Source organism: Bufo gargarizans, chromosome 2 (assembly GCF_014858855.1).
Source record: "Bufo gargarizans isolate SCDJY-AF-19 chromosome 2, ASM1485885v1, whole genome shotgun sequence".
Classification (NCBI taxonomy): domain Eukaryota; kingdom Metazoa; phylum Chordata; class Amphibia; order Anura; family Bufonidae; genus Bufo; species Bufo gargarizans.
Genome location: NC_058081.1, coordinates 720506072 through 720533774, shown reverse-complemented (window position 1 = coordinate 720533774; position 27703 = coordinate 720506072). Strand labels below are relative to the sequence as shown.

General features: G+C 43.8%; 1 protein-coding gene across 1 annotated transcript; it reads left to right on the top strand.

The window, feature by feature from the left end:
- The first annotated feature begins 1731 nt into the window (after positions 1–1731).
- On the top strand, positions 1732–23254 carry LOC122927117 (serine/threonine-protein kinase PknH-like). The gene is made up of 5 exons (XM_044278698.1): positions 1732–1882; positions 6196–6368; positions 7126–7254; positions 20726–20848; positions 22476–23254. Exons 1-5 carry the CDS (start codon positions 1869–1871, stop codon positions 22823–22825), a joined length of 789 nt encoding a protein of 262 aa, XP_044134633.1. The 5' UTR covers positions 1732–1868; the 3' UTR covers positions 22826–23254.
- The last annotated feature ends 4449 nt before the right edge of the window (positions 23255–27703 follow it).

Below are 27703 nucleotides of genomic sequence, written 5' to 3'. Positions count from 1 at the left end.
ATGTTGTTCACCCAGATCAGAGCTATCCATGGATGTATACATTATGGGGATATGTGGGGTTTTGAGGTGTTTTCTGTGTTTTGGAAAAAATGTGTGGTTTCTGTCTGTGAGTGATTAAGTTATCCCATTACGTTTGGTAATTGTATTTTGTTGATTGCGTCTCAGACAATGCCAGTGTGTTAGTTAATTGCCTCTCAGACAATGCCAGTGTGTTAGTTAATTGCCTCTCAGACAATGCCGGTGTGTTAGTTAATTGCGTCTCAGACAATGCCAGTGTGTTAGTTAATTGCGTCTCAGACAATGCCAGTGTGTTAGTTAATTGCGTCTCAGACAATGCCAGTGTGTTAGTTAATTGCCTCTCAGACAATGCCAGTGTGTTAGTTAATTGCCTCTCAGACAATGCCAGTGTGTTAGTTAATTGCCTCTCAGACAATGCCAGTGTGTTAGTTAATTGCGTCTCAGACAATGCCAGTGTGTTAGTTAATTGCGTCTCAGACAATGCCAGTGTGTTAGTTAATTGCGTCTCAGACAATGCCAGTGTGTTAGTTAATTGTGTCAAAGACAATGCTCATTGTATTATGTTGATTGCGTTACAGACAGAGGGAAGGGGGTTTTGTGTACAATTGCTGGGAAGGTGTCAATACGGTAAATGCATGTGATTGGCTGTTTTTACAAAACCCGGTGGGTGGTAACCTTGTTGGAGGATGTGTATAAATCAATGCTTGTGTTTCCAAATAAAGAGTTGCTATTTTACATTCAACATAGAGCCTCGTCTCATGTGTGTGGGGATTGCTATATGTGTATACTCCCCTGGCTATTACTTCTAGCTCTTGTAAGAGCTGTTCCTGGTTCCTGTGGTGGTATCGGTGTCGAGCGGAGTGCTTGGAGTCCTCGGGAGGCACTGGGAGCATCCATCAACGGAGGTACCCAGTCGGGGTGCTAGGAGATCCTTTACAGGGGGGTACTACCTCTCCTTGACTAAGGCGCTCTCTCCCCAAGAAGAGATAGTACCCCCAAAATCCTGACTTAGGCCTCTCACACAATTAAGCAAGCACTCTCTGCTCTGCACTGATGAGGGGCAATTACCCCGAAACAGCTGTCTACAGATGAGATGCTGGCTTACATAATATCCAAATCATTTCTCAAGGCCTATTTTAAAGGGTTGAACATTGATTTATAGGATAACTGCCTTACAACAGGTGGCATTAGAGGCGGAGCTTGATAAGAGCTCATTTGCATCATTTTCTTCCCATAAATCTGAATAGAAGGATACAATGTATAAGTCTTATTCTTCTTTGTTTCTTTTTATACAACCCCACCTTCCACTAACAAAACCCCAATGTCTCCCCTTCCCCTCAGGACTGGGTTAGTTTTTTTCCTCCCCGTCTTCCTAGGACCACGCCTTTTTTCCTTACTTTTCTCTTCACGTAGCCGGATGACGGCTCATTGTTTGCAAGACATTTCATTTATCACGTCTTGTACTGAACACCTGACAAAAATATTCATTGTGAGGGTGAAATAAAAAACAAAAACACAATTCCACTATGGGATTTTTGGGATTTTGTTTTTACAGCGTCCATTGTGACCTTATCACGCAGGTCAGTACGGATCTGGTGTTCCCAATTTTATATTTCCTTCTAGCGGTGATTACTCTGACAACCAATGAGAAAAGGGGAAGCAGCTGCAGAACGTGACAACATCTACTGTAGGAGGCCGCGCCGGGCCCAGCACTTCTCCAATTTACAACATCGCCCCGATCCTGCATGGTGCAATCATTACACAAACAGCAGAAGAGGGGGGAGTAGATATAAATGTCTTCCCAGGACCATCGGCTCCTAACCTCCAAGACCTGAGCTGCAGAAGGCATCATGAGCGAACTCAGGTACCGCGTCTATGGTGGGGTTCTGCATATCAACCAGGGGGCCCCAAAACAAAACTTAGCATGGGACCACATACTCAGCATTACTCCGATTTGTGAATTTTATGGCATCTCATGCGATGCAGGCCTCCCCCTCCCCTTCATAATAGTGCCTCTCCTACCTCCATGATACTAGACACCTGTGATGATCTCCTCTATGGAGAACAGCAGTGGTACAGGGGGCAGGTGGAGACTGGTGGGGCTGATGGGGTATACTGGGGGTGGCACTGTACAGGGGGCAGGTGGAGACTGGTGGGGCTGATGGGTTATACTGGGGGCAGCACTGTACAGGGGGCAGGTGGAGACTGGTGGGGCTGATGGGTTATACTGGGGGCAGCACTGTACAGGGGGCAGGTGGAGGCTGGTGGGGCTGATGGGTTATATTGGGGGCAGCACTGTACAGGGGGCAGGTGGAGACTGGTGGGGCTGAAGGGTTATACTGGGGATGGCACTGTACAGGGGGCAGGTGGAGACTGGTGGGGCTGATGGGTTATACTGGGGGTGGCACTGTACAGGGGGCAGGTGGAGACTGGTGGGGCTGATGGTTTATACTGGGGGTGGCACTGTACAGGGGCAGGTGGAGACTGGTGGGGCTGATGGGTTATACTGGAGCAGCACTGTACAGGGGCAGGTGGAGACTGGTGGGTCTGATGGGTTACACTGGGGGTGGCACTGTACAGGGGCAGGTGGAGACTGGTGGGGCTGATGGGTTATACTGGGGGTGGCACTGTACAGGGGACAGGTGGAGACTGGTGGGGCTGATGGGTTATACTGGGGGCAGCATGTACAGGGGGCAGGTGGAGACTGGTGGGGCTGATGGGTTATACTGGGGGCAGCACTGTACAGGGGGCAGGTGGAGGCTGGTGGGGCTGATGGGTTATATTGGGGGCAGCACTGTACAGGGGGCAGGTGGAGACTGGTGGGGCTGAAGGGTTATACTGGGGGTGGCACTGTACAGGGGGCAGGTGGAGACTGGTGGGGCTGAAGGGTTATACTGGGGGAGGCACTGTACAGGGGGCAGGTGGAGACTGGTGGGGCTGATGGGTTATACTGGGGGCGGCACTGTACAGGGGGCAGGTGGAGGCTGGTGGGGCTGATGGGTTATACTGGGGGCAGCACTGTACAGGGGGCAGGTGGAGGCTGGTGGGGCTGATGGGTTATACTAGGGGTGGCACTGTACAGGGGCAGGTGGAGACTGGTGGGGCTGATGGGTTATACTGGGGGCAGCATGTACAGGGGGCAGGAGGAGACTGGTGGGGCTGATGGGTTATACTGGGGGCAGCATGTACAGGGGGCAGGAGGAGACTGGTGGGGCTGATGGTTATACTGGGGGCAGCATGTACAGGGGACAGGAGGAGGCTGGTGGGGCTGATGGGTTATACTGGGGGCAGCACTGTACAGGGGCAGGTGGAGACTGGTGGGGCTGGTGGGTTATACTGGGGGCAGCATGTACAGGGGACAGGAGGAGACTGGTGGGGCTGATCGGTTATACTGGGGGCAGCATGTACAGGGGACAGGAGGAGACTGGTGGGGCTGATGGGTTATACTGGGGGCAGTACTGTAATATGGAGATTTTGTAAGGTCAACCTCCGGAGCAGCGGAAAATAATATTGGCTGGGGAAGGGATCAATAATGGGGGTCCCATTATAGGGGGGGGGGGGCGGAGGTTCTCCCCCTTCTCACAATATGTGAAAGAAATTACAGAAATTACATGACTTAGATACAGAGGCTCAGCGGACAGTATCACACACCATGAGATTAGATACGCTGGCACACAGGAGATAGTATCACAAACGATGGCTGCAGCGAGCAGTATCTCACATGCTTTGGATACACTGGCCCAGAACACATGACACGTGTAGAAATTTAAATTCACAAACAGTATCACGAAAGGCTTAGATACACCAACTCAGCAGACAGTGTAACACATAATAGGCTTAGATACACCAGCACACATAAAAAACTCAGCACACATGATAAGCTTAGATACACTGGTTTAACAGCCAGTTTTACACTTTTTGTGCTAAGATACATCAGCTCAAACAGACAATATTACACATGATAGGCTTAGATACACTTGCTCAGCAGCGCAGTATTCCACAGAGTAGGCCTTATGGGCTTAGATACAGCGGACCAGCAGCACAGTATCACACATTATGGGCTTAGATACAGTGGCTCAGCAGCACAGTATCACATATTATGGGCTTAGATACAGTGGCTCAGCAGCACAGGATCACACACTTTGGGCTTAGATACAGTGGCTCAGCAGCGCAGTATCACACATTATGGGCTTAGATACAGTGGCTCAGCAGCACAGTATCACACATTATGGGCTTAGATACAGTAGCTCAGAAGCACAGTATCACACACTTTGGGCTTAGATACAGTGGCTCAGCAGCACAGTATCACACACTTTGGGCTTAGATACAGTGGACCAGCAGCACAGTATCACACATTATGGGCTTAGATACAGTGGCTCAGAAGCACAGTATCACATATTATGGGCTTAGATACAATGGCTCAGCAGCACAGTGTCACACACTTTGGGCTTAGATACAGTGGCTCAGCAGCACAGTATCACACACTTTGGGCTTAGATACAGTGGCTCAGCAGCACAGTATCACACACTTTGGGCTTAGATACAGTGGCTCAGCAGCACAGTATCACACATTATGGGCTTAGATACAGTAGCTCAGCAGCACAGTATCACACACTTTGGGCTTAGATACAGTGGCTCAGCAGCACAGTATCACACACTTTGGGCTTAGATACAGTCGCTCAGCAGCACAGTATCACACATTATGGGCTTAGATACAGTGACTCAGCAGCACAGTATCACACATTATGGGCTTAGATACAGTGGCTCAGCAGCGCAGTATCACACATTATGGGCTTAGATACAGTGGCTCAGCAGCACAGTATCACACACTTTGGGCTTAGATACAGCGGACCAGAAGCACAGTATCACATATTATGGGCTTAGATACAGTGGCTCAGCAGCACGGTATCACACACTTTGGGCTTAGATACAGTGGCTCAGCACCACAGTATCACACACTTTGGGCTTAGATACAGTGGCTCAGTAGCACAGTATCACACACTTTGGGCTTAGATACAGTGGCTCAGCAGCACAGTATCACACACTTTGGGCTTAGATACAGTGGCTCAGCAGCAAAGTATCACACACTTTGGGCTTAGATACAGTGGCTCAGCAGCACAGTATCACATATTATGGGCTTAGATACAGTGGCTCAGCAGCGCAGTATCACACACTTTGGGCTTAGATACAGTGGCTCAGCAGCACAGTATCACACACTTTGGGCTTAGATACAGTGGCTCAGCAGCACAGTATCACACATTATGGGCTTAGATACAGTGGCTCAGCAGCGCAGTATCACACACTTTGGGCTTAGATACAGTGGCTCAGCAGCACAGTATCACACATTATGGGCTTAGATACAGTGGCTCAGCAGCACGGTATCACACACTTTGGGCTTAGATACAGTGGCTCAGCAGCACAGTATCACACACTTTGGGCTTAGATACAGTGGCTCAGCAGCACAGTATCACACATTATGGGCTTAGATACAGTGGCTCAGCAGCACAGTATCACACACTTTGGGCTTAGATACAGTGGCTCAGCAGCACGGTATCACACACTTTGGGCTTAGATACAGTGGCCCAGCAGCACAGTATCACACACTTTGGATACAGTCGCTCAGCAGCACAGTATCACAAATTATGGGCTTAGATACAGTGGCTCAGCAGCACGGTATCACACACTTTGGGCTTAGATACAGTGGCTCAGCAGCACAGTATCACACACTTTGGGCTTAGATACAGTGGCTCAGCAGCACAGTATCACACACTTTGGGCTTAGATACAGTGGCTCAGCAGCACAGTATCACACACTTTGGGATTAGATACAGTGGCTCAGCAGCACAGCATCACACATTATGGGCTTAGATACAGTGGCTCAGCAGCACAGTATCACACACTTTGGGCTTAGATACAGTGGCTCAGCAGCACAGTATCACACACTTTGGGCTTAGATACAGTGGCTCAGCAGCACAGTATCACACATTATGGGCTTAGATACAGTGCCTCAGCAGCACAGTATCACACACTTTGGGCTTAGATACAGTGGCTCAGCAGCGCAGTATCACACATTATGGGCTTAGATACAGTGGCTCAGCAGCACAGTGGCACACACTTTGGGCTTAGATACGCCAGCTGTGGAGGTCTCTTTGGATGACAGTGTTTTCTCTCCCTTTCAGCCGCTCCACGTCCTTCGGGCTCAGGCTGGCGGTGGCGGTCATGCTGACGTTCAGCAATCTCTTCCTCCTCATCGCCATATCCACAAATTACTGGGCCTTATCGGTGTCTGGGGTGCACGTCGGAATCTGGAAGAGGTGCTTCGTAAATATCTGCGAATCCCACTCCCTCATCAGTAAGTGGCTGCATATCCTCACATCTGGGAAAGCTGGATGACAACCAATATGGCTGCCATCCTGCCCTCACGGGGTTGTCAGCCAGCTGTGTCCTGAATGGCAGATTGAGCCATGTAGATGGATCTGTCCGACAGGTTTCCCTAACTGGACATTGAAGCTATAATACAGTCCATATTGGTTGTCACCCACCTTTCCGAAAACCAATTCCTCCCACTGGTCTGGTTGGCACGGTCTTCCTCCCACTGGTCTGGTTGGCACGGTCTTCCTCCCACTGGTCTGGTTGGCACGGTCTTCCTCCCACTGGTCTGGTTGGCACGGTCTTCCTCCCACTGGTCTGGTTGGCACGGTCTTCCTACCACTGGTCTGGTTGGCACGGTCTTCCTCCCACTGGTCTGGTTGGCACGGTCTTCCTCCCACTGGTCTGGTTGGCACGGTCTTCCTCCCACTGGTCTGGTTGGCATGGTCTTCCTCCCACTGGTCTGGTTGGCACGGTCTTCCTCCCACTGGTCTGGTTGGTACAGTCTTCCTCCCACTGGTCTGGTTGGCGCGGTCTTCCTCCCACTGGTCTGGTTGGTGCGGTCTTCCTCCCACTGGTCTGGTTGGCACGGTCTTCCTCCCACTGGTCTGGTTGGCACGGTCTTACTCCCACTGGTCTGGTTGGCACGGTCTTCCTCCCACTGGTCTGGACGCGTCTCGCCATCTTCTGTGCTGTCTCTTCTCTTCATGTAAGAATGTCTCCTTTCCTCTCTCGTTCAGTCCACGCCAAGGTCTTCCTCGTCTTCTTCCTCATATTAAACATTCTGACCAACGCCTGCGTAATTCTGAGCGTCTGGGCCGGAGAGGAGGACAGCAAGAAGCTGATCGGAAAAACCAGTATCTTCAATGGTAAGAACAAGGGTCAACGCGATTATCAAAAGTGATGAGAGATCTATCACATGAGCGCTGTATGTATATACACAGATCTATCACATGAGTGCTGTATGTATATACACAGATCTATCACATGAGCGCTGTATATACACAGATCTATCACATGAGCGCTGTATGTATATACACAGATCCATCACATGAGCGCTGTATGTGTATACACAGATCTATCACATGAGCGCTGTATGTATATACACAGATCTATCACATGAGCGCTGTATGTATATACACAGATCCATCACATGAGCGCTGTATGTATATACACAGATCTATCACATGAGTGCTGTGTGTATATACACAGACCTATCACATGAGCGCTGTATGTATATACACAGATCCATCACATGAGCGCTGTATGTATATACACAGATCTATCACATGAGCGCTGTATGTATATACACAGATCTATCACATGAGCGCTGTATGTATATACACAGATCACATGAGCGCTGTATGTATATACACAGATCTATCACATGAGCGCTGTATGTATATACACAGATCTATCACATGAGCGCTGTATGTATATACACAGATCTATCACATGAGCGCTGTATGTATATACACAGATCCATCACATGAGCGCTGTATGTATATACACAGATCCATCACATGAGCGCTGTATGTATATACACAGATCTATCACATGAGCGCTGTATGTATATACACAGATCTATCACACGAGCGCTGTATGTATATACACAGATCCATCACATGAGCGCTGTATGTATATACACAGATCTATCACATGAGCGCTGTATGTATATACACAGATATATCACATGAGCGCTGTATGTATATACACAGATCTATAACATGAGCACTGTATGTATATACACAGATCTATCACATGAGCGCTGTATGTATATACACAGATCTATCACATGAGCGCTGTATGTATATACACAGATCTATCACATGAGCGCTGTATGTATATACACAGATCTATCACATGAGCGCTGTATGTATATACACAGATCTATCACATGAGCGCTGTATGTATATACACAGATCTATCACATGAGCGCTGTATGTATATACACAGATCCATCACATGAGCGCTGTATTTATATACACAGATCTATCACATGAGCGCTGTATGTATATACACAGATCTATCACATGAGCGCTGTATGTATATACACAGATCTATCACATGAGCGCTGTATGTATATACACAGATCTATCACATGAGCGCTGTATGTATATACACAGATCTATCACATGAGCGCTGTATGTATATACACAGATCTATCACATGAGCGCTGTATGTATATACACAGATCTATCACATGAGCGCTGTATGTATATACACAGATCCATCACATGAGCGCTGTATGTATATACACAGATCCATCACATGAGCGCTGTATGTATATACACAGATCTATCACATGAGCGCTGTATGTATATACACAGATCTATCACATGAGCGCTGTATGTATATACACAGATCTATCACATGAGCGCTGTATGTATATACACAGATCTATCACATGAGCGCTGTATGTATATACACAGATCTATCACATGAGCGCTGTATGTATATACACAGATCTATCACATGAGCGCTGTATGTATATACACAGATCTATCACATGAGTGCTGTATGTATATACACAGACCTATCACATGAGCGCTGTATGTATATACACAGATCCATCACATGAGCGCTGTATGTATATACACAGATCTATCACATGAGCGCTGTATGTATATACACAGATCTATCACATGAGCGCTGTATGTATATACACAGATCTATCACATGAGCGCTGTATGTATATACACAGATCCATCACATGAGCGCTGTATGTATATACACAGATCCATCACATGAGCGCTGTATTTATATACACAGATCCATCACATGAGCGCTGTATGTATATACACTGATCTATAACATGAGCGCTGTATGTATATACACAGATCTATCACATGAGCGCTGTATGTATATACACAGATCTATCACATGAGCGCTGTATGTATATACACAGATCTATCACATGAGTGCTGTATGTATATACACAGATCTATCACATGAGCGCTGTATGTATATACACAGATCTATCACATGAGCGCTGTATGTATATACACAGATCCATCACATGAGCGCTGTATGTATATACACAGATCTATCACATGAGCGCTGTATGTATATACACAGATCTATCACATGAGCGCTGTATGTATATACACAGATCACATGAGCGCTGTATGTATATACACAGATCTATCACATGAGCGCTGTATGTATATACACAGATCACATGAGCGCTGTATGTATATACACAGATCTATCACATGAGCGCTGTATGTATATACACAGATCTATCACATGAGCGCTGTATGTATATACACAGATCTATCACATGAGCGCTGTATGTATATACACAGATCTATCACATGAGCGCTGTATGTATATACACAGATCTATCACATGAGCGCTGTATGTATATACACAGATCCATCACATGAGCGCTGTATGTATATACACAGATCTATCACATGAGCGCTGTATGTATATACACAGATCCATCACATGAGCGCTGTATGTATATACACAGATCTATCACATGAGCGCTGTATGTATATACACAGATCTATCACATGAGCGCTGTATGTATATACACAGATCTATCACATGAGCGCTGTATGTATATACACAGATCTATCACATGAGCGCTGTATGTATATACACAGATCTATCACATGAGCGCTGTATGTATATACACAGATCTATCACATGAGCGCTGTATGTATATACACAGATCCATCACATGAGCGCTGTATGTATATACACAGATCTATCACATGAGCGCTGTATGTATATACACAGATCCATCACATGAGCGCTGTATGTATATACACAGATCTATCACATGAGCGCTGTATGTATATACACAGATCTATCACATGAGCGCTGTATGTATATACACAGATCTATCACATGAGCGCTGTATGTATATACACAGATCTATCACATGAGCGCTGTATGTATATACACAGATCTATCACATGAGCGCTGTATGTATATACACAGATCCATCACATGAGCGCTGTATGTATATACACAGATCTATCACATGAGCGCTGTATGTATATACACAGATCTATCACATGAGCGCTGTATGTATATACACAGATCTATCACATGAGCGCTGTATGTATATACACAGATCTATCACATGAGCGCTGTATGTATATACACAGATCTATCACATGAGCGCTGTATGTATATACACAGATCTATCACATGAGCGCTGTATGTATATACACAGATCTATCACATGAGCGCTGTATGTATATACACAGATCTATCACATGAGCGCTGTATGTATATACACAGATCTATCACATGAGCGCTGTATGTATATACACAGATCTATCACATGAGCGCTGTATGTATATACACAGATCTATCACATGAGCGCTGTATGTATATACACAGACCTATCACATGAGCGCTGTATGTATATACACAGATCCATCACATGAGCGCTGTATGTATATACACAGATCTATCACATGAGCGCTGTATGTATATACACAGATCTATCACATGAGCGCTGTATGTATATACACAGATCTATCACATGAGCGCTGTATGTATATACACAGATCCATCACATGAGCGCTGTATGTATATACACAGATCCATCACATGAGCGCTGTATGTATATACACAGATCTATCACATGAGCGCTGTATGTATATACACAGATCTATCACATGAGCGCTGTATGTATATACACAGATCACATGAGCGCTGTATGTATATACACAGATCTATCACATGAGCGCTGTATGTATATACACAGATCTATCACATGAGCGCTGTATGTATATACACAGATCTATCACATGAGCGCTGTATGTATATACACAGATCCATCACATGACGCTGTATGTATATACACAGATCTATCACATGAGCGCTGTATGTATATACACAGATCTATCACATGAGCGCTGTATGTATATACACAGATCTATCACATGAGCGCTGTATGTATATACACAGATCTATCACATGAGCGCTGTATGTATATACACAGATCTATCACATGAGCGCTGTATGTATATACACAGATCTATCACATGAGCGCTGTATGTATATACACAGATCCATCACATGAGCGCTGTATGTATATACACAGATCCATCACATGAGCGCTGTATGTATATACACAGATCTATCACATGAGCGCTGTATGTATATACACAGATCTATCACATGAGTGCTGTATGTATATACACAGATCTATCACATGAGCGCTGTATGTATATACACAGATCCATCACATGAGCGCTGTATGTATATACACAGATCTATCACATGAGCGCTGTATGTATATACACAGATCTATCACATGAGCGCTGTATGTATATACAGATCTATCACATGAGCGCTGTATGTATATACACAGATCCATCACATGAGCGCTGTATGTATATACACAGATCCATCACATGAGTGCTGTATGTATATACACAGATCTATCACATGAGCGCTGTATGTATATACACAGATCCATCACATGAGCGCTGTATGTATATACACAGATCCATCACATGAGCGCTGTATGTATATACACAGATCTATCACATGAGCGCTGTATGTATATACACAGATCCATCACATGAGCGCTGTATGTATATACACAGATTTATTACATGAGCGCTGTATGTATATACACAGATCCATCACATGAGCGCTGTATGTATATACACAGATCTATCACATGAGCGCTGTATGTATATACACAGATCTATCACAAGAGCGCTGTATGTATATACACAGATCCATCACATGAGCGCTGTATGTATATACACAGATCCATCACATGAGCGCTGTATGTATATACACAGATCCATCACATGAGTGCTGTATGTATATACACAGATCTATCACATGAGCGCTGTATGTATATACACAGATCCATCACATGAGCGCTGTATGTATATACACAGATCCATCACATGAGCGCTGTATGTATATACACAGATCTATCACATGAGCGCTGTATGTATATACACAGATCCATCACATGAGCACTGTATGTATATACACAGATCTATCACATGAGCGCTGTATGTATATACACAGATCTATCACATGAGCGCTGTATGTATATACACAGATCTATCACATGAGCGCTGTATGTATATACACAGATCACATGAGCGCTGTATGTATATACACAGATCTATCACATGAGCGCTGTATGTATATACACAGATCTATCACATGAGCGCTGTATGTATATACACAGATCACATGAGCGCTGTATGTATATACACAGATCTATCACATGAGCGCTGTATGCTATACACAGATCTATCACATGAGCGCTGTATGTATATACACAGATCTATCACAGAGCGCTGTATGTATATACACAGATCTATCACATGAGCGCTGTATGTATACACAGATCCATCACATGAGCGCTGTATGTATATACACAGATCTATCACATGAGCGCTGTATGTATATACACAGATCCATCACATGAGCGCTGTATGTATATCACAGATCTATCACATGAGCGCTGTATGTATATACACAGATCTATCACATGAGCGCTGTATGTATATACACAGATCTATCACATGAGCGCTGTATGTATATACACAGATCTATCACATGAGCGCTGTATGTATATACACAGATCTCATCAACATGAGCGCTGTATGTATATACACAGATCCATCACATGAGCGCTGTATGTATATACACAGATCCATCACATGAGCGCTGTATGTATATACACAGATCCTATCACATGAGCGCTGTATGTATATACACAGATCATCACATGAGCGCTGTATGTATATACACAGATCTATCACATGAGCGCTGTAGGTATATACACAGATCCATCACATGAGCGCTGTATGTATATACACAGATCTATCACATGAGCGCTGTATGTATATACACAGATCTATCACATGAGCGCTGTATGTATATACACGATCTATCACATGAGCGCTGTATGTATATACACAGATCATCACATGAGCGCTGTATGTATATACACAGATCTATCACATGAGCGCTGTATGTATATACACAGATCTATCACATGAGCGCTGTATGTATATACACAGAATCTATCACATGAGCGCTGTATGTATATACACAGATCTATCACATGAGCGCTGTATGTATATACACAGATCCATCACATGAGCGCTGTATGTATATAACAGATCCATCACATGAGCGCTGTATGTATATACCAGATCTATCACATGAGCGCTGTATGTATATACACAGATCTATCACATGAGCGCTGTATGTATATACACAGATCTATCACATGAGCGCTGTATGTATATACACAGATCACATGAGCGCTGTATGTATATACACAGATCACATGAGCGCTGTATGTATATACACAGATCTATCACATGAGCGCTGTATGTATATACACAGATCTATCACATGAGCGCTGTATGTATATACACAGATCTATCACATGAGCGCTGTATGTATATACACAGATCACATGAGCGCTGTATGTATATACACAGATCTATCACATGAGCGCTGTATGTATATACACAGATCTATCACATGAGCGCTGTATGTATATACACAGATCTATCACATGAGCGCTGTATGTATATACACAGATCCATCACATGAGCGCTGTATGTATATACACAGATCTATCACATGAGCGCTGTATGTATATACACAGATCTATCACATGAGCGCTGTATGTATATACACAGATCCATCACATGAGCGCTGTATGTATATACACAGATCTATCACATGAGCGCTGTATGTATATACACAGATCTATCACATGAGTGCTGTATGTATATACACAGACCTATCACATGAGCGCTGTATGTATATACACAGATCCATCACATGAGCGCTGTATGTATATACACAGATCTATCACATGAGCGCTGTATGTATATACACAGATCTATCACATGAGCGCTGTATGTATATACACAGATCTATCACATGAGCGCTGTATGTATATACACAGATCCATCACATGAGCGCTGTATGTATATACACAGATCCATCACATGAGCGCTGTATTTATATACACAGATCCATCACATGAGCGCTGTATGTATATACACTGATCTATAACATGAGCGCTGTATGTATATACACAGATCTATCACATGAGCGCTGTATGTATATACACAGATCTATCACATGAGCGCTGTATGTATATACACAGATCTATCACATGAGTGCTGTATGTATATACACAGATCTATCACATGAGCGCTGTATGTATATACACAGATCTATCACATGAGCGCTGTATGTATATACACAGATCTATCACATGAGCGCTGTATGTATATACACAGATCCATCACATGAGCGCTGTATGTATATACACAGATCTATCACATGAGCGCTGTATGTATATACACAGATCTATCACATGAGCGCTGTATGTATATACACAGATCTATCACATGAGCGCTGTATGTATATACACAGATCTATCACATGAGCGCTGTATGTATATACACAGATCTATCACATGAGCGCTGTATGTATATACACAGATCTATCACATTGAGCGCTGTATGTATATACACAGATCTATCACATGAGCGCTGTATGTATATACACAGATCTATCACATGAGCGCTGTATGTATATACACAGATCTATCACATGAGCGCTGTATGTATATACACAGATCTATCACATGAGCGCTGTATGTATACACAGATCTATCACATGAGCGCTGTATGTATATACACAGATCTATCACATGAGCGCTGTATGTATATCACAGATCTATCACATGAGCGCTGTATGTATATACACAGATCTATCACATGAGCGCTGTATGTATATACACAGATCTATCACATGAGCGCTGTATGTATATACACAGATCCATCACATGAGCGCTGTATGTATATACACAGATCTATCACATGAGCGCTGTATGTATATACACAGATATATCACATGAGCGCTGTATGTATATACACAGATCTATCACATGAGCGCTGTATGTATATACACAGATCTATCACATGAGCGCTGTATGTATATACACAGATCTATCACATGAGCGCTGTATGTATATACACAGATCTATCACATGAGCGCTGTATGTATATACACAGATCTATCACATGAGCGCTGTATGTAATACACAGATCTATCACATGAGCGCTGTATGTATATACACAGATCTATCACATGAGCGCTGTATGTATATACACAGATCCATCACATGAGCGCTGTATGTATATACACAGATCTATCACATGAGCGCTGTATGTATATACACAGATCTATCACATGAGCGCTGTATGTATATACACAGATCTATCACATGAGCGCTGTAATGTATATACACAGATCCATCACATGAGCGCTGTATGTATATACACAGATCCATCACAGGAGCGCTGTATGTATATACACAGATCTATCACATGAGCGCTGTATGTATATACACAAGATCTATCACATGAGCGCTGTATGTATATACACAGATCTATCACATGAGCGCTGTATGTATATACACAGATCTATCACATGAGCGCTGTATGTATATACACAGATCTATCACATGAGCGCTGTATGTATATACACAGATCACCATGAGCGCTGTATGTATATACACAGATCTATCACATGAGCGCTGTATGTATACACAGATCTATCACATGAGCGCTGTATGTATATACACAGACCTATCACATGAGCGCTGTATGTATATACACAGATCCATCACATGAGCGCTGTATGTAATACACAGATCTATCACATGAGCGCTGTATGTATATACACCGATCTATCACATGAGCGCTGTATGTATATACACAGATCTATCACATGAGCGCTGTATGTATATACACAGATCCATCACATGAGCGCTGTATGTATATACACAGATCCATCACATGAGCGCTGTATGTATATACACAGATCTATCACATGAGCGCTGTATGTATATACACAGATCACATGAGCGCTGTATGTATATACACAGATCACATGAGCGCTGTATGTATATACACAGATCTATCACATGAGCGCTGTATGTATATACACAGATCTATCACATGAGCGCTGTATGTATATACACAGATCTATCACATGAGCGCTGTATGTATATACACAGATCACATGAGCGCTGTATGTATATACACAGATCTATCACATGAGCGCTGTATGTATATACACAGATCTACATGAGCGCTGTATGTATATACACAGATCTATCACATGAGCGCTGTATGTATATACACAGATCTATCACATGAGCGCTGTATGTATATACACAGATCTATCACATGAGCGCTGTATGTATATACACAGATCTATCACATGAGCGCTGTATGTATATACACAGATCTATCACATGAGCGCTGTATGTATATACACAGATCTATCACATGAGCGCCTGTATGTATATACACAGATCTATCACATGAGCGCTGTATGTATATACACAGATCCATCACATGAGCGCTGTATGTATATACACAGATCTATCACATGAGCGCTGTATGTATATACACAGATCTATCACATGAGCGCTGTATGTATATACACAGATCTATCACATGAGCGCTGTATGTATATACACAGATCCATCACATGAGCGCTGTATGTATATACACAGATCCATCACATGAGCGCTGTATGTATATACACAGATCTATCACATGAGCGCTGTATGTATATACACAGATCTATCACATGAGCGCTGTATGTATATACACAGATCTATCACATGAGCGCTGTATGTATATACACAGATCTATCACATGAGCGCTGTATGTATATACACAGATCACATGAGCGCTGTATGTAATATACACAGATCTATCACATGAGCGCTGTATGTATATACACAGATCTATCACATGAGCGCTGTATGTATATACACAGATCTATCACATGAGCGCTGTATTATATACACAGATCTATCACATGAGCGCTGTATGTATATACACAGATCTTTCACATGAGCGCTGTATGTATATACACAGATCTATCACATGAGCGCTGTATGTATATACACAGATCCATCACATGAGCGCTGTATGTATATACACAGATCTATCACATGAGCGCTGTATGTATATACACATATCTATCACATGAGCGCTGTATGTATATACACAGATCTATCACATGAGCGCTGTATGTATATACACAGATCTATCACATGAGCGCTGTATGTATATACACAGATCTATCACATGAGCGCTGTATGTATATACACAGATCTATCACATGAGCGCTGTATGTATATACACAGATCTATCACAATGAGCGCTGTATGTATATACACAGATCTATCACATGAGCGCTGTATGTATATACACAGATCTATCACATGAGCGCTGTATGTATATACACAGATCTATCACATGAGCGCTGTATGTATATACACAGATCTATCACATGAGCGCTGTATGTAGATACACAGATCTATCACATGAGGCGCTGTATGTATATACACAGATCTATCACATGAGGCGCTGTATGTATAATACACAGATCCTTATCACATGAGCGCTGTATGTAGATACACAGATCTATCACATGAGTGCTGTATGTATATACACAGATCTATCACATGAGTGCTGTATGTATATACACAGATCCTCACATGAGCGCTGTATGTATATACACAGATCATCACATGAGCGCTGTATACACAGATCTATCACATGAGCGCTGTATGTATATACACAGATCTATCACATGAGCGCTGTATGTATATACACAGATCCATCACATGAGCCTGTAGTTATTACCATGTATCCAACAGATCTATCACATGAGGCGCTGTATGTATATACACAGATCTATCACATGAGCGCTGTATGTATATACACAGATCCTATCACATGAGCGCTGTATGTATATACACAGATCCATCACATGAGCGCTGTATGTATATACACAGATCTATCACATGAGCGCTGTATGTATATACACAGATCTATCACATGAGCGCTGTATGTATATACACTGATCCTATCACATGAGCGCTGTATGTATATACACAGATCCATCACATGAGCGCTGTATGTATATACACAGATCTATCACATGAGCGCTGTATGTATATACACAGATCTATCACATGAGCGCTGTATGTATATACACAGATCTATCACATGAGCGCTGTATGTATATACACAGATCTATCACATGAGCGCTGTATGTATATACACAGATCTATCACATGAGCGCTGTATGTATATACACAGATCTATCACATGAGCGCTGTATGTATATACACAGATCTATCACATGAGCGCTGTATGTATATACACAGATCTATCACATGAGCGCTGTATGTATATACACAGATCCATCACATGAGCGCTGTATGTATATACACAGATCTATCACATGAGCGCTGTATGTATATACACAGATCTATCACATGAGCGCTGTATGTATATACACAGATCTATCACATGAGCGCTGTATGTATATACACAGATCACATGAGCGCTGTATGTATATACACAGATCTATCACATGAGCGCTGTATGTATATACACTGATCCATCACATGAGCGCTGTATGTATATACACAGATCTATCACATGAGCGCCGTATGTATATACACAGATCTATCACATGAGCGCTGTATGTATATACACAGATCTATCACATGAGCGCTGTATGTATATACACAGATCTATCACATGAGCGCTGTATGTATATACACAGATCTATCACATGAGCGCTGTATGTATATACACAGATCCATCACATGAGCGCTGTATGTATATACACAGATCCATCACATGAGCGCTGTATGTATATACACAGATCTATCACATGAGCGCTGTATGTATATACACAGATCTATCACATGAGCGCTGTATGTATATACACAGATCTATCACATGAGCGCTGTATCTATATACACAGATCTATCACATGAGCGCTGTATGTATATACACAGATCTATCACATGAGCGCCGTATGTATACACAGATCCATCACATGAGCGCTGTATGTATATACACAGATCTATCACATGAGCGCTGTATGTATATACACAGATCTATCACATGAGCGCTGTATGTATATACACAGATCTATCACATGAGCGCTGTATGTATATACACAGATCTATAACATGAGCGCTGTATGTATATACACAGATCTATCACATGAGCGCTGTATGTATATACACAGATCTATCACATGAGCGCTGTATGTATATACACTGATCTATCACATGAGCGCTGTATGTATATACACAGATCTATCACATGAGCGCTGTATGTATATACACAGATCCATCACATGAGCGCTGTATGTATATACACAGATCTATCACATGAGCGCTGTATGTATACATGTTACTTACCCGCTGGCCCCACTCTGTAAGGATTGTTTGTTTTTCAAAGTTAAGTGTTACAGAATTTTTTACAGCCAAAAATAAAGAAATAAAATAAAAATGGTAATAAGAAATCGTATGTACTACAAACACTGCTTTTTTTTCATCAGCATGTTAAAGATACTCTGTTCCTGTTATTTTCCCATAGACTTCTCAATAGAAAAAAAAAGTTACAATTAAAAAATGCCACTCCCAAAAATGTTTGTAAAAAACAAACAAACAAAATTTTATGGTGTTTTTTTCACAAGCCCAGAAAAATCCATAAGAACGAGATATTTTGGCAGCAGCCCGTTATCCGATCTCCCACAGCTTCCTGATCCCTGGAGACCAACAGTTCTGAATGTAGCAGAGAACATCAGTAGTGTTGATCACGAATATTCGAATTTCAAATTTTTATTGCGAATATAGGTACTTCGAAAATTCGTGAATATTTCGAATATAGTGATATATATTCGTAATTTCGAATATTCAAATAATTTTTTTAATCAGTACACATGATCCCGCCCTGCTTCTAGCTTGTGGGCCAATGAGAAGGCTGCAGTATATTTGACTTTAGGAGTAGTGTTGTTTGCGAATTTTCGTAATGCGATTTTTATAGCGAATTTTTAAACTTACAACTTTTAGACAAAGAAGATTATAGCACTAGCTTAGCTAAATTGCTCTATATTCGTTTTTTTTTCGAATATTCGCTATATTGCTATAACTTAGTTTTTTCAAATATTCGTAATATTCTAAAACAAGATTATATAGCAATATAGGGAATATTCATAAAAAAAAACGAATATAGAGCAATTTAGCCAATATAGTGCTATAATCTTCTTTGTCTAATAGTGTTAAGTTGAAAAATTCTTACGAAAATTCGCATGTTACACTATCATTACCTTGACGATTTTTCGAGTAAAGAAAATCGTAGCATATAACGAATATTCTACAAAATATTAGCGGAGTATCGCGAATTCGAATATGACCCCTGCCGCTCATCACTAAACATCAGATGTGTAACATTGTTGCATCTCTTTCAGCATTCCTTGGAATTGGCGGAATGGTTTCTGCAACCGTTTTCTTTGCGTTGGCTTCAGATCTGGAAAAATTGTTGTATGGCTTCTCATTAGGCTGGCTGGGCACAGTTCTAGTTGTTATATGTGGTAGGTATTGTGTTTACATTTCTAAAGGGGAAATGTCTATTAACATGACCTGGGATAGGGTAGGATGATGGAAGCGGGGAAGCCGTACTATGGGGAAAACCAACCTCAAGGGGAACTTCTTTCCTGAATATGGAGTTATGAAAAGACAACTTATGTCCCTTATGTGGGCATGCAGTCCTGCTGGTATTGCCCTTTGGTGCTGGGTCAGTTGATGAGCAGATGGTGACCAGGACTCATTGGGTGTTAGGGGTAAAATGTTTTCAGGAAAAAAAACAACCTGTAAGGTGTTGTGACGGATACCACCCCTCGACATTAACTACGTGGACTCACGAGACGCGGTATGGTGCCTGGTTACCAAGATGTGACGTTACACCCTCCTGGAGGAGCATGTAAGGTCAGCTTGGTCCACGCGGGCACAGAGAGGCAACAAGCTGAGGGAGCCTGGTCACTGCCGCAGTGAAAACAGCGCCGTCTCACCCCGGGTATCTGCCACATGCTTCTCGTTTGATATAAGCCCGGTCCGCTAACGGCATTATATAGGGTGAGAAACCAACCCGCGGTAGCCTATAACTAGGCCAAAACACGGACGTGGGGATTCGTGATCGAGATACAAGATAGCACAAGATTAAATTATATATTTAATCACCTTAAGGGCGCACTAGATATAACACAATATACACAAAGAATATATACAGTGGTCTGAGGTTACAGATACAGGTAATATGGTACAAGCAGGATTACACAGAGTACAAGTCAGTTACCGGGTAGATGAATGTTCCTTTGAGTTAGGATGGGGTAATAGTCCTTGGCTGCAGTCACGTGGGGGGCAGTGATGTCAGCTGTTTCCAGGTCTCTCCAAACACATTGCACGATGTGACCCCTTTTCAGAGAAAGACACGCCCGCTTGCTGGCACAAGCCTTTTAACCTGTAGCCGGCCCCTCCCCTCCCGGCCTTTGGGAGGGGTCCACCCCCCCTCTGCTGGGCTGTCAGCAAATGACCCACAAAACCCTTTAGGGTTCATAGCTTCAGGCCAGAAGGTCATGGGAAGATGGTTCTGGGACCAAAGGATCCACCTGGGTTCCGGCTACCAGTAGAATCCAAGCATGGTACCGTTATTGGGTTTCTGTGGGGAGATATATATATTTCCCCTCCCAGGCATCCTAGCATCAAGCCAGGACCACGTGGATGCTTGGCTTTGCCCCAGGATCGCAAAAAGATAACCGAATTATGCCTGGGATGGACGGAAGGTTCATAATTCCTTATGAAATGTCGGTGCCAACATGTCTGTGGGAAAGTGATAGATCTGGTCCAGGGCTAAGACCTCCTGCCGGGAGTTTTCCTGCTACATCCTCTTGGTGCCTGTCAGCTGGAAGAGGTGTGACTTTATCTATCTGGGGCCTCCTTGAAGCCTGGACCCCTGGGGGGTTTTCTACCTTGCTATCTGACAGCAGATGGCTGGGGGGTTAGAACATATTTTGCATGTACACTGACTGTATGCAAAAGGTGAACAATATGAAAATCAGGGCTGCCAGTAAATGATAACCCATATTCCTCACAGGTGTTATTTGTCCAAGGGCCACATGCAGCAGACATCTTGTAACTGAGCTCCTTTTTCCTTCTTTGCAGGTATCATGAGTTTAGTTCATGAATGTCTAGAACCTGACAAAGCCTCCACCTCATTACAAAACCTCATTCAAAGAAATAATGCGCAACCTGTGCCCTATCCGGGAACTCAACCTGTGCCCTATCCGGGAACTCAACCTGTGCCCTATCCGGGAACTCAACCTGTGCCCTATCCGGGAACTCAACCTGTGCTCTATCCGGGAACTCAACCTGTGCCCTATCCGGGAACTCAACCTGCGCCCTATCCAGGAACTCAACCTGCGCCCTATCCGGGAACTCAACCTGCGCCCTATCCAGGAACTCAACCTGTGCCCTATCCAGGAAGTCAACCGCCACCCTATCCAGGAACTTAACCTGCGCCAACCAGCATCATAGTCTCTTAAAGGGAAATACCTGTTCTAGAGCTCCAAATCCCCTGCATTGACATAAAGTTAAAAAGTATGATTCTTCTTACCTGCAACTAACACTAGAGGGAGCTAAGCTTATAGTATACTGCTGTATAACCAGTATGCAGTGAGCTGCTGAGCTCCCTCTAGTGGTGACAGCAGAAAGTCAGAATTATGTAATAAGCAGGGGATTTGGAGCTCTGTATCAGAAAAAAGCAGTCCTCTGACCCTTATGCATGAGTATATATTTAGTGTCACAGATAAATAGTGCAGTATTTAATTTATTTTCTTATTATTCCTCTTAAGACTTGAAAATGTGCAAAATGTATGTAAGTTTGTCAATCTCCATCTTGTCACTTTGTAGTTTTATGGTAATAAAGCAGTTCTTAATCAGCAGATTATTTATTTTATCTACCTGTTCTCTGTGGGGAGTCTTCCATAATCTTTATAATATTCCCATAAAAATAGACAATCTGATCATGACAAAAATAAGAGCAATTAAAGGAGCACTTTCAGTAATTAAATCAGGCTGATGCTCCTCGGGGGCAGGGCCAAAGTGTTAGTGCTTAATGAAGGTGGAGCATGACACAGGGATTCTCCAACTGGTGTTCTTTGACTTCTTGTGTCATGCTCTGCCCCTACAGGACCTGACCTAGGCATAGCACAGTCTATCGGGTGGGCTTAGTGTCCTTTTAAAGGGAATTTGTAATTTGGATGTAGCCCTAGTAACTGCAGTATTATATGAGTATTACTGCAGATAGGGAGTCTAGAGCACTATTTTCTTTTATTTTCATAAGTTCTCATGTGCCTTCAAAGCTTCGCTGTACTACATTGCCAAGACTAGGGTTGTTGCGGGTATCGAAATTTCGATACCCAATCAATACTTTTGTCCCGGGATCGATACGATACCGGGATTTACGTTTTTTCGATACTGGGCTGCGCTTCTGCGCAGTCTAGTATCTCTGAACATGAGCGCGCTGCCTTCGGCGCGCTCATGTTCTCTCAGCAGCACAGGGAGAAGGAAGCTGTCCTCCCTCCCCCTGTGCTGCTGCCGCTGCCACCAATGAGGAGAGAGGGGGGGAGGAGGGGCAGGCGCACTGCGCCGCCCATGGGGATAGAGGGGCGGAGGAGGGGCGGGCGCACTGCGCTACCAAATAGGACTATTCCCATTTCCCACAGAGCGGCGCCCAGCGATGCCCCAGCACTCACCATTAGTCCTGGGCGCCGCTCCGTTCGCCCGCAGTGCCCCATTACTGTCTCCTCTCCTGCTCCACATGCTGCTCATTACTATCGGAGTGATGGGAGGAGACATCAGCTTCACTAGTGGGCGTTCCTTCTCCCTGCGCTGCGATTGGACAGCGCTACAGCCAGGGAGAAGGAATGCCCACTAGTGAAGCTGATGTCTCCTCCCATCGCTCCGATAGTAATCAGCAGCATGTGGAGCAGGAGAGGAGACAGTAATGGAGCACTGCGGGCGAACGGAGCGGCGCCCAGGACTAATGGTGAGTGCTGAGACATCGCTGGGCGCCGCTCTGTGTGGCCTGATAGTGAAAGTCAGTCTTTAACACAATACAGGAGGCGGGTGCCGGCAGCAGAATCGCATTGCCGGCACCCTGCCGCTGACAGGGAGCTGCGATCAGAGGCAGTTAACCCCTTAGGTGCCGCACCTGAGGGGTTAACTGCTGATCTGCCAGTACCCGCCTCCTGTATAAAGGGGTAATTTATCATTGGTGGTTCAGTGTGCCCCTCAACCCCCCATCCCAATAAAATCATTGGTGGCACAGTGCGCCGGCCCCTCTCAACCCCCCAGTATTAAAATCATTGGTGGCAGTGGCCACAGGGACCTCTCCCCTCCCCCTCATTGGTGGTGCAGTGGCAGCTTCTGATCGGAGCCCCAGCTGTGTAAGCCTGGGGCTCCGATCAGCTACCATGGCAGCCAGGACGCTACAGAAGCCCTGGTTGCCATGGTAACATCCATGATGCTGTGTGCACAAGGCACAGAGCAGCAGGGACAGTGTGAAGTCCTATTCACCCTGATAGAGCTGAATAGGACAAGGGATGAAAGATCCCAGGTTCTAGCCCCTAAGGCTACTTTCACACTTGCGTTCAGAACGTATCCGTCTGAGACGGATCCGCTCATATAATGCAGACGGTGGATCAGTTCAGAACGGATCCGTCTGCATTATATTGTAAAAAAAATTCTAACTGGTTGCCATGGTAACATCCCTGATGCTGTGTGCACAAGGCACAGAGCAGCAGGGATGTTACCATGGCAACCAGTTAGAATTTTTTTTACAATATAATGCAGACGGATCCATTCTGAACTGATCCACCGTCTGCATTATAATGCAGACGGTGGATCAGTTCAGAACGGATCCGTCTGCATTATATTGTAAAAAAAATTCTAACTGTGAAAGTAGCCTGAACGGATCCGTCCAGACTTTACATTGAAAGTCAATGGGGGACGGATCCGTTTGAAGATTGAGCCATATTGTGTCATCTTCAAACGGATCCGTCCCCATTGACTTCCATTGTAAACATTGTAAGTCTGGACGGATCCGCTTGCCTCCGCACGGCCAGGCGGACACCCGAACGCTGCAAACAGCGTTCAGGTGTCCGCCTGCTGAGCGGAGCGGAGGCTGAGCGCTGGCAGACGGATGCATTCTCAGTGGATCCGCCTCCACTCAGAATGCATTAGGGCTGGACGGATGCGTTCGGGGCCGCTTGTGAGCCCCTTCAAACGGAGCTCACAAGCGGACACCCGAACGCTAGTGTGAAAGTAGCCTAAGGGGGGAAATAGTTATTAAATAAAAAGTGTAAAAAAAAAAGTAAAAAAAACCCCCACCAAAATATGAAGTATAAATGACCCCCTTTTCCCAATTTCACATATATAAAATATATAAATAATAAACATATTACATATCGCCACGTCAGAAAAGTCCAAACTATTAAAATATAAAAAAAAATCTAGGTGGTGAACGCCGGAACACAAAAAAATTAATAAAAACTGCGCGATTCGCCATTTTTAAACATGCGGAATGCACGTGGCTTTTTTGGTTTATTTTTTTTCGCGTGGTATCGAATGGTATCGAATATCGCAATACTTTTTCATGGTATCGAAACCGAATCAAAAATTTGGTATCGCAACAACTCTAGCCAAGACTGCTCTACTTGATCTCCATTATTTGCATGCAAGCTCAGCAATTCAGACAATGTAGCACAGCGGAGCTTTCAGAATGCATGAGAGCAGTATGAAAATAAAAAGCAGTGCTGCAGGTAATAGGGCTAATTCCAGGTGACAGGTTCCTTTTAAACTGCACTAAGGTCCTCGGGGGCGGGGCTATGACAAACCTCTTTTTGTATGTGAAATGGTTGTCACTGTGTTTATTGGATGATCACATTTTTGCCTCTATGACCGGATTCACACATAGGGGCAGATTTATGAAACTGTCTAAAACAGAAACTGACTTTTTTGCAAACAGCGACAAATCACAGTGCAGCTTTCATTTCACATTCTGCTCTTGAACACCAAAACCTGTGCTGTGATGGGTTGGGTTGCTGTGTTGCCAGCAAACAGTTTCTCTTTTAGACAGTTTTTATAAATCTGCCCCATATTCTTTTTTTATAGCCTTTTGCATTTTTTAATTATATATTTTTTTTGCACGTGTAATTTTTGGTGTATTTTCTGCAGGAAAAATTCCAGCTCCAGATGTTAGCTGAGAGTCCACTGGAATTCTTCAGCACAGGGCACAGAAGTGTTTCTTATTCTTTTGCTTAAAAAACCCCTGCACAGAATCAATATAAAATAATACATTTCAAATTCCCTGCTGATCTGAACTCTGCAATCAAGAGATTATATACAAGGTATCGGCTGTGGGATTCCCTCCCATGAGGGGAAACACCAAAACCCTAAACAGCCAATCGGAGCAAGAACCCGTCCAATCACAAAAGGTGGCAGCTACTCCGACACATAACCTGTATGTAATGGAAAATCAAAATCCGCGTTGGTTGAATTTGATCACGTGATCGGTGTCTTCAGGAAAGCGGGGAACCTCAAATGTATTATTTGATATTGATTGTGCACTCGTTTGTGAATGTTAGAGAATGGCGCTTTTATACTCTCATTGCCAAAAAATACCGCACTAAGGCTACTTTCACACTTGCGATTCCGGCAGGCAGTTCCGTCGTCAGAACTGCCTGCCGGATCCGTCTGAAAAATGCATTGAAATAACGGATCCGTCCGTAGATTTTCTGTTGCAGATTTTTTCAGCTTACATGTTGGGAGTTGTAGTTTCAGAGATCTGTGTAAAACAATCAGGACTCAGTGTAATCAATCTCCAACCCTGGTTGGTTTTTATTTTCATGCCACACAGCGAAGATTCACACCAGTAAATGATCATAACCGCTCTGCCCCAGCAAAAAAGAGACTTAAAATTACCGGTATGCACGATTCTTCCTTAATGAGCATTTACCCTGAAAATAACAAAGACCCCTAAAATACTCCTGCTCAGGGCGCCCTTTTTGGGAAAGCTGGGTGAGAAGTAATATGGCTACTGTTTTTACAGTTCTCATGGGGTTTTACCCAGTTTTCCTAGATTTCTGAATTATACCTATGGGGTGATAACCTGGGAGATGACCGTTCTGGGTGATAACCTGGGAGATGACCGCTCTGGGTGATAACCTGGGAGATGACCGCTCAGGGTGATAACCTGGGAGATGACCGCTCAGGGTGATAACCTGGGAGATGACCGCTCTGGGTGATAACCTGGGAGATGACCGCTCTGGGTGATAACCTGGGAGAGGACCGATCTGGGTGATAACCTGGGAGATGACCGCTCTGGGTGA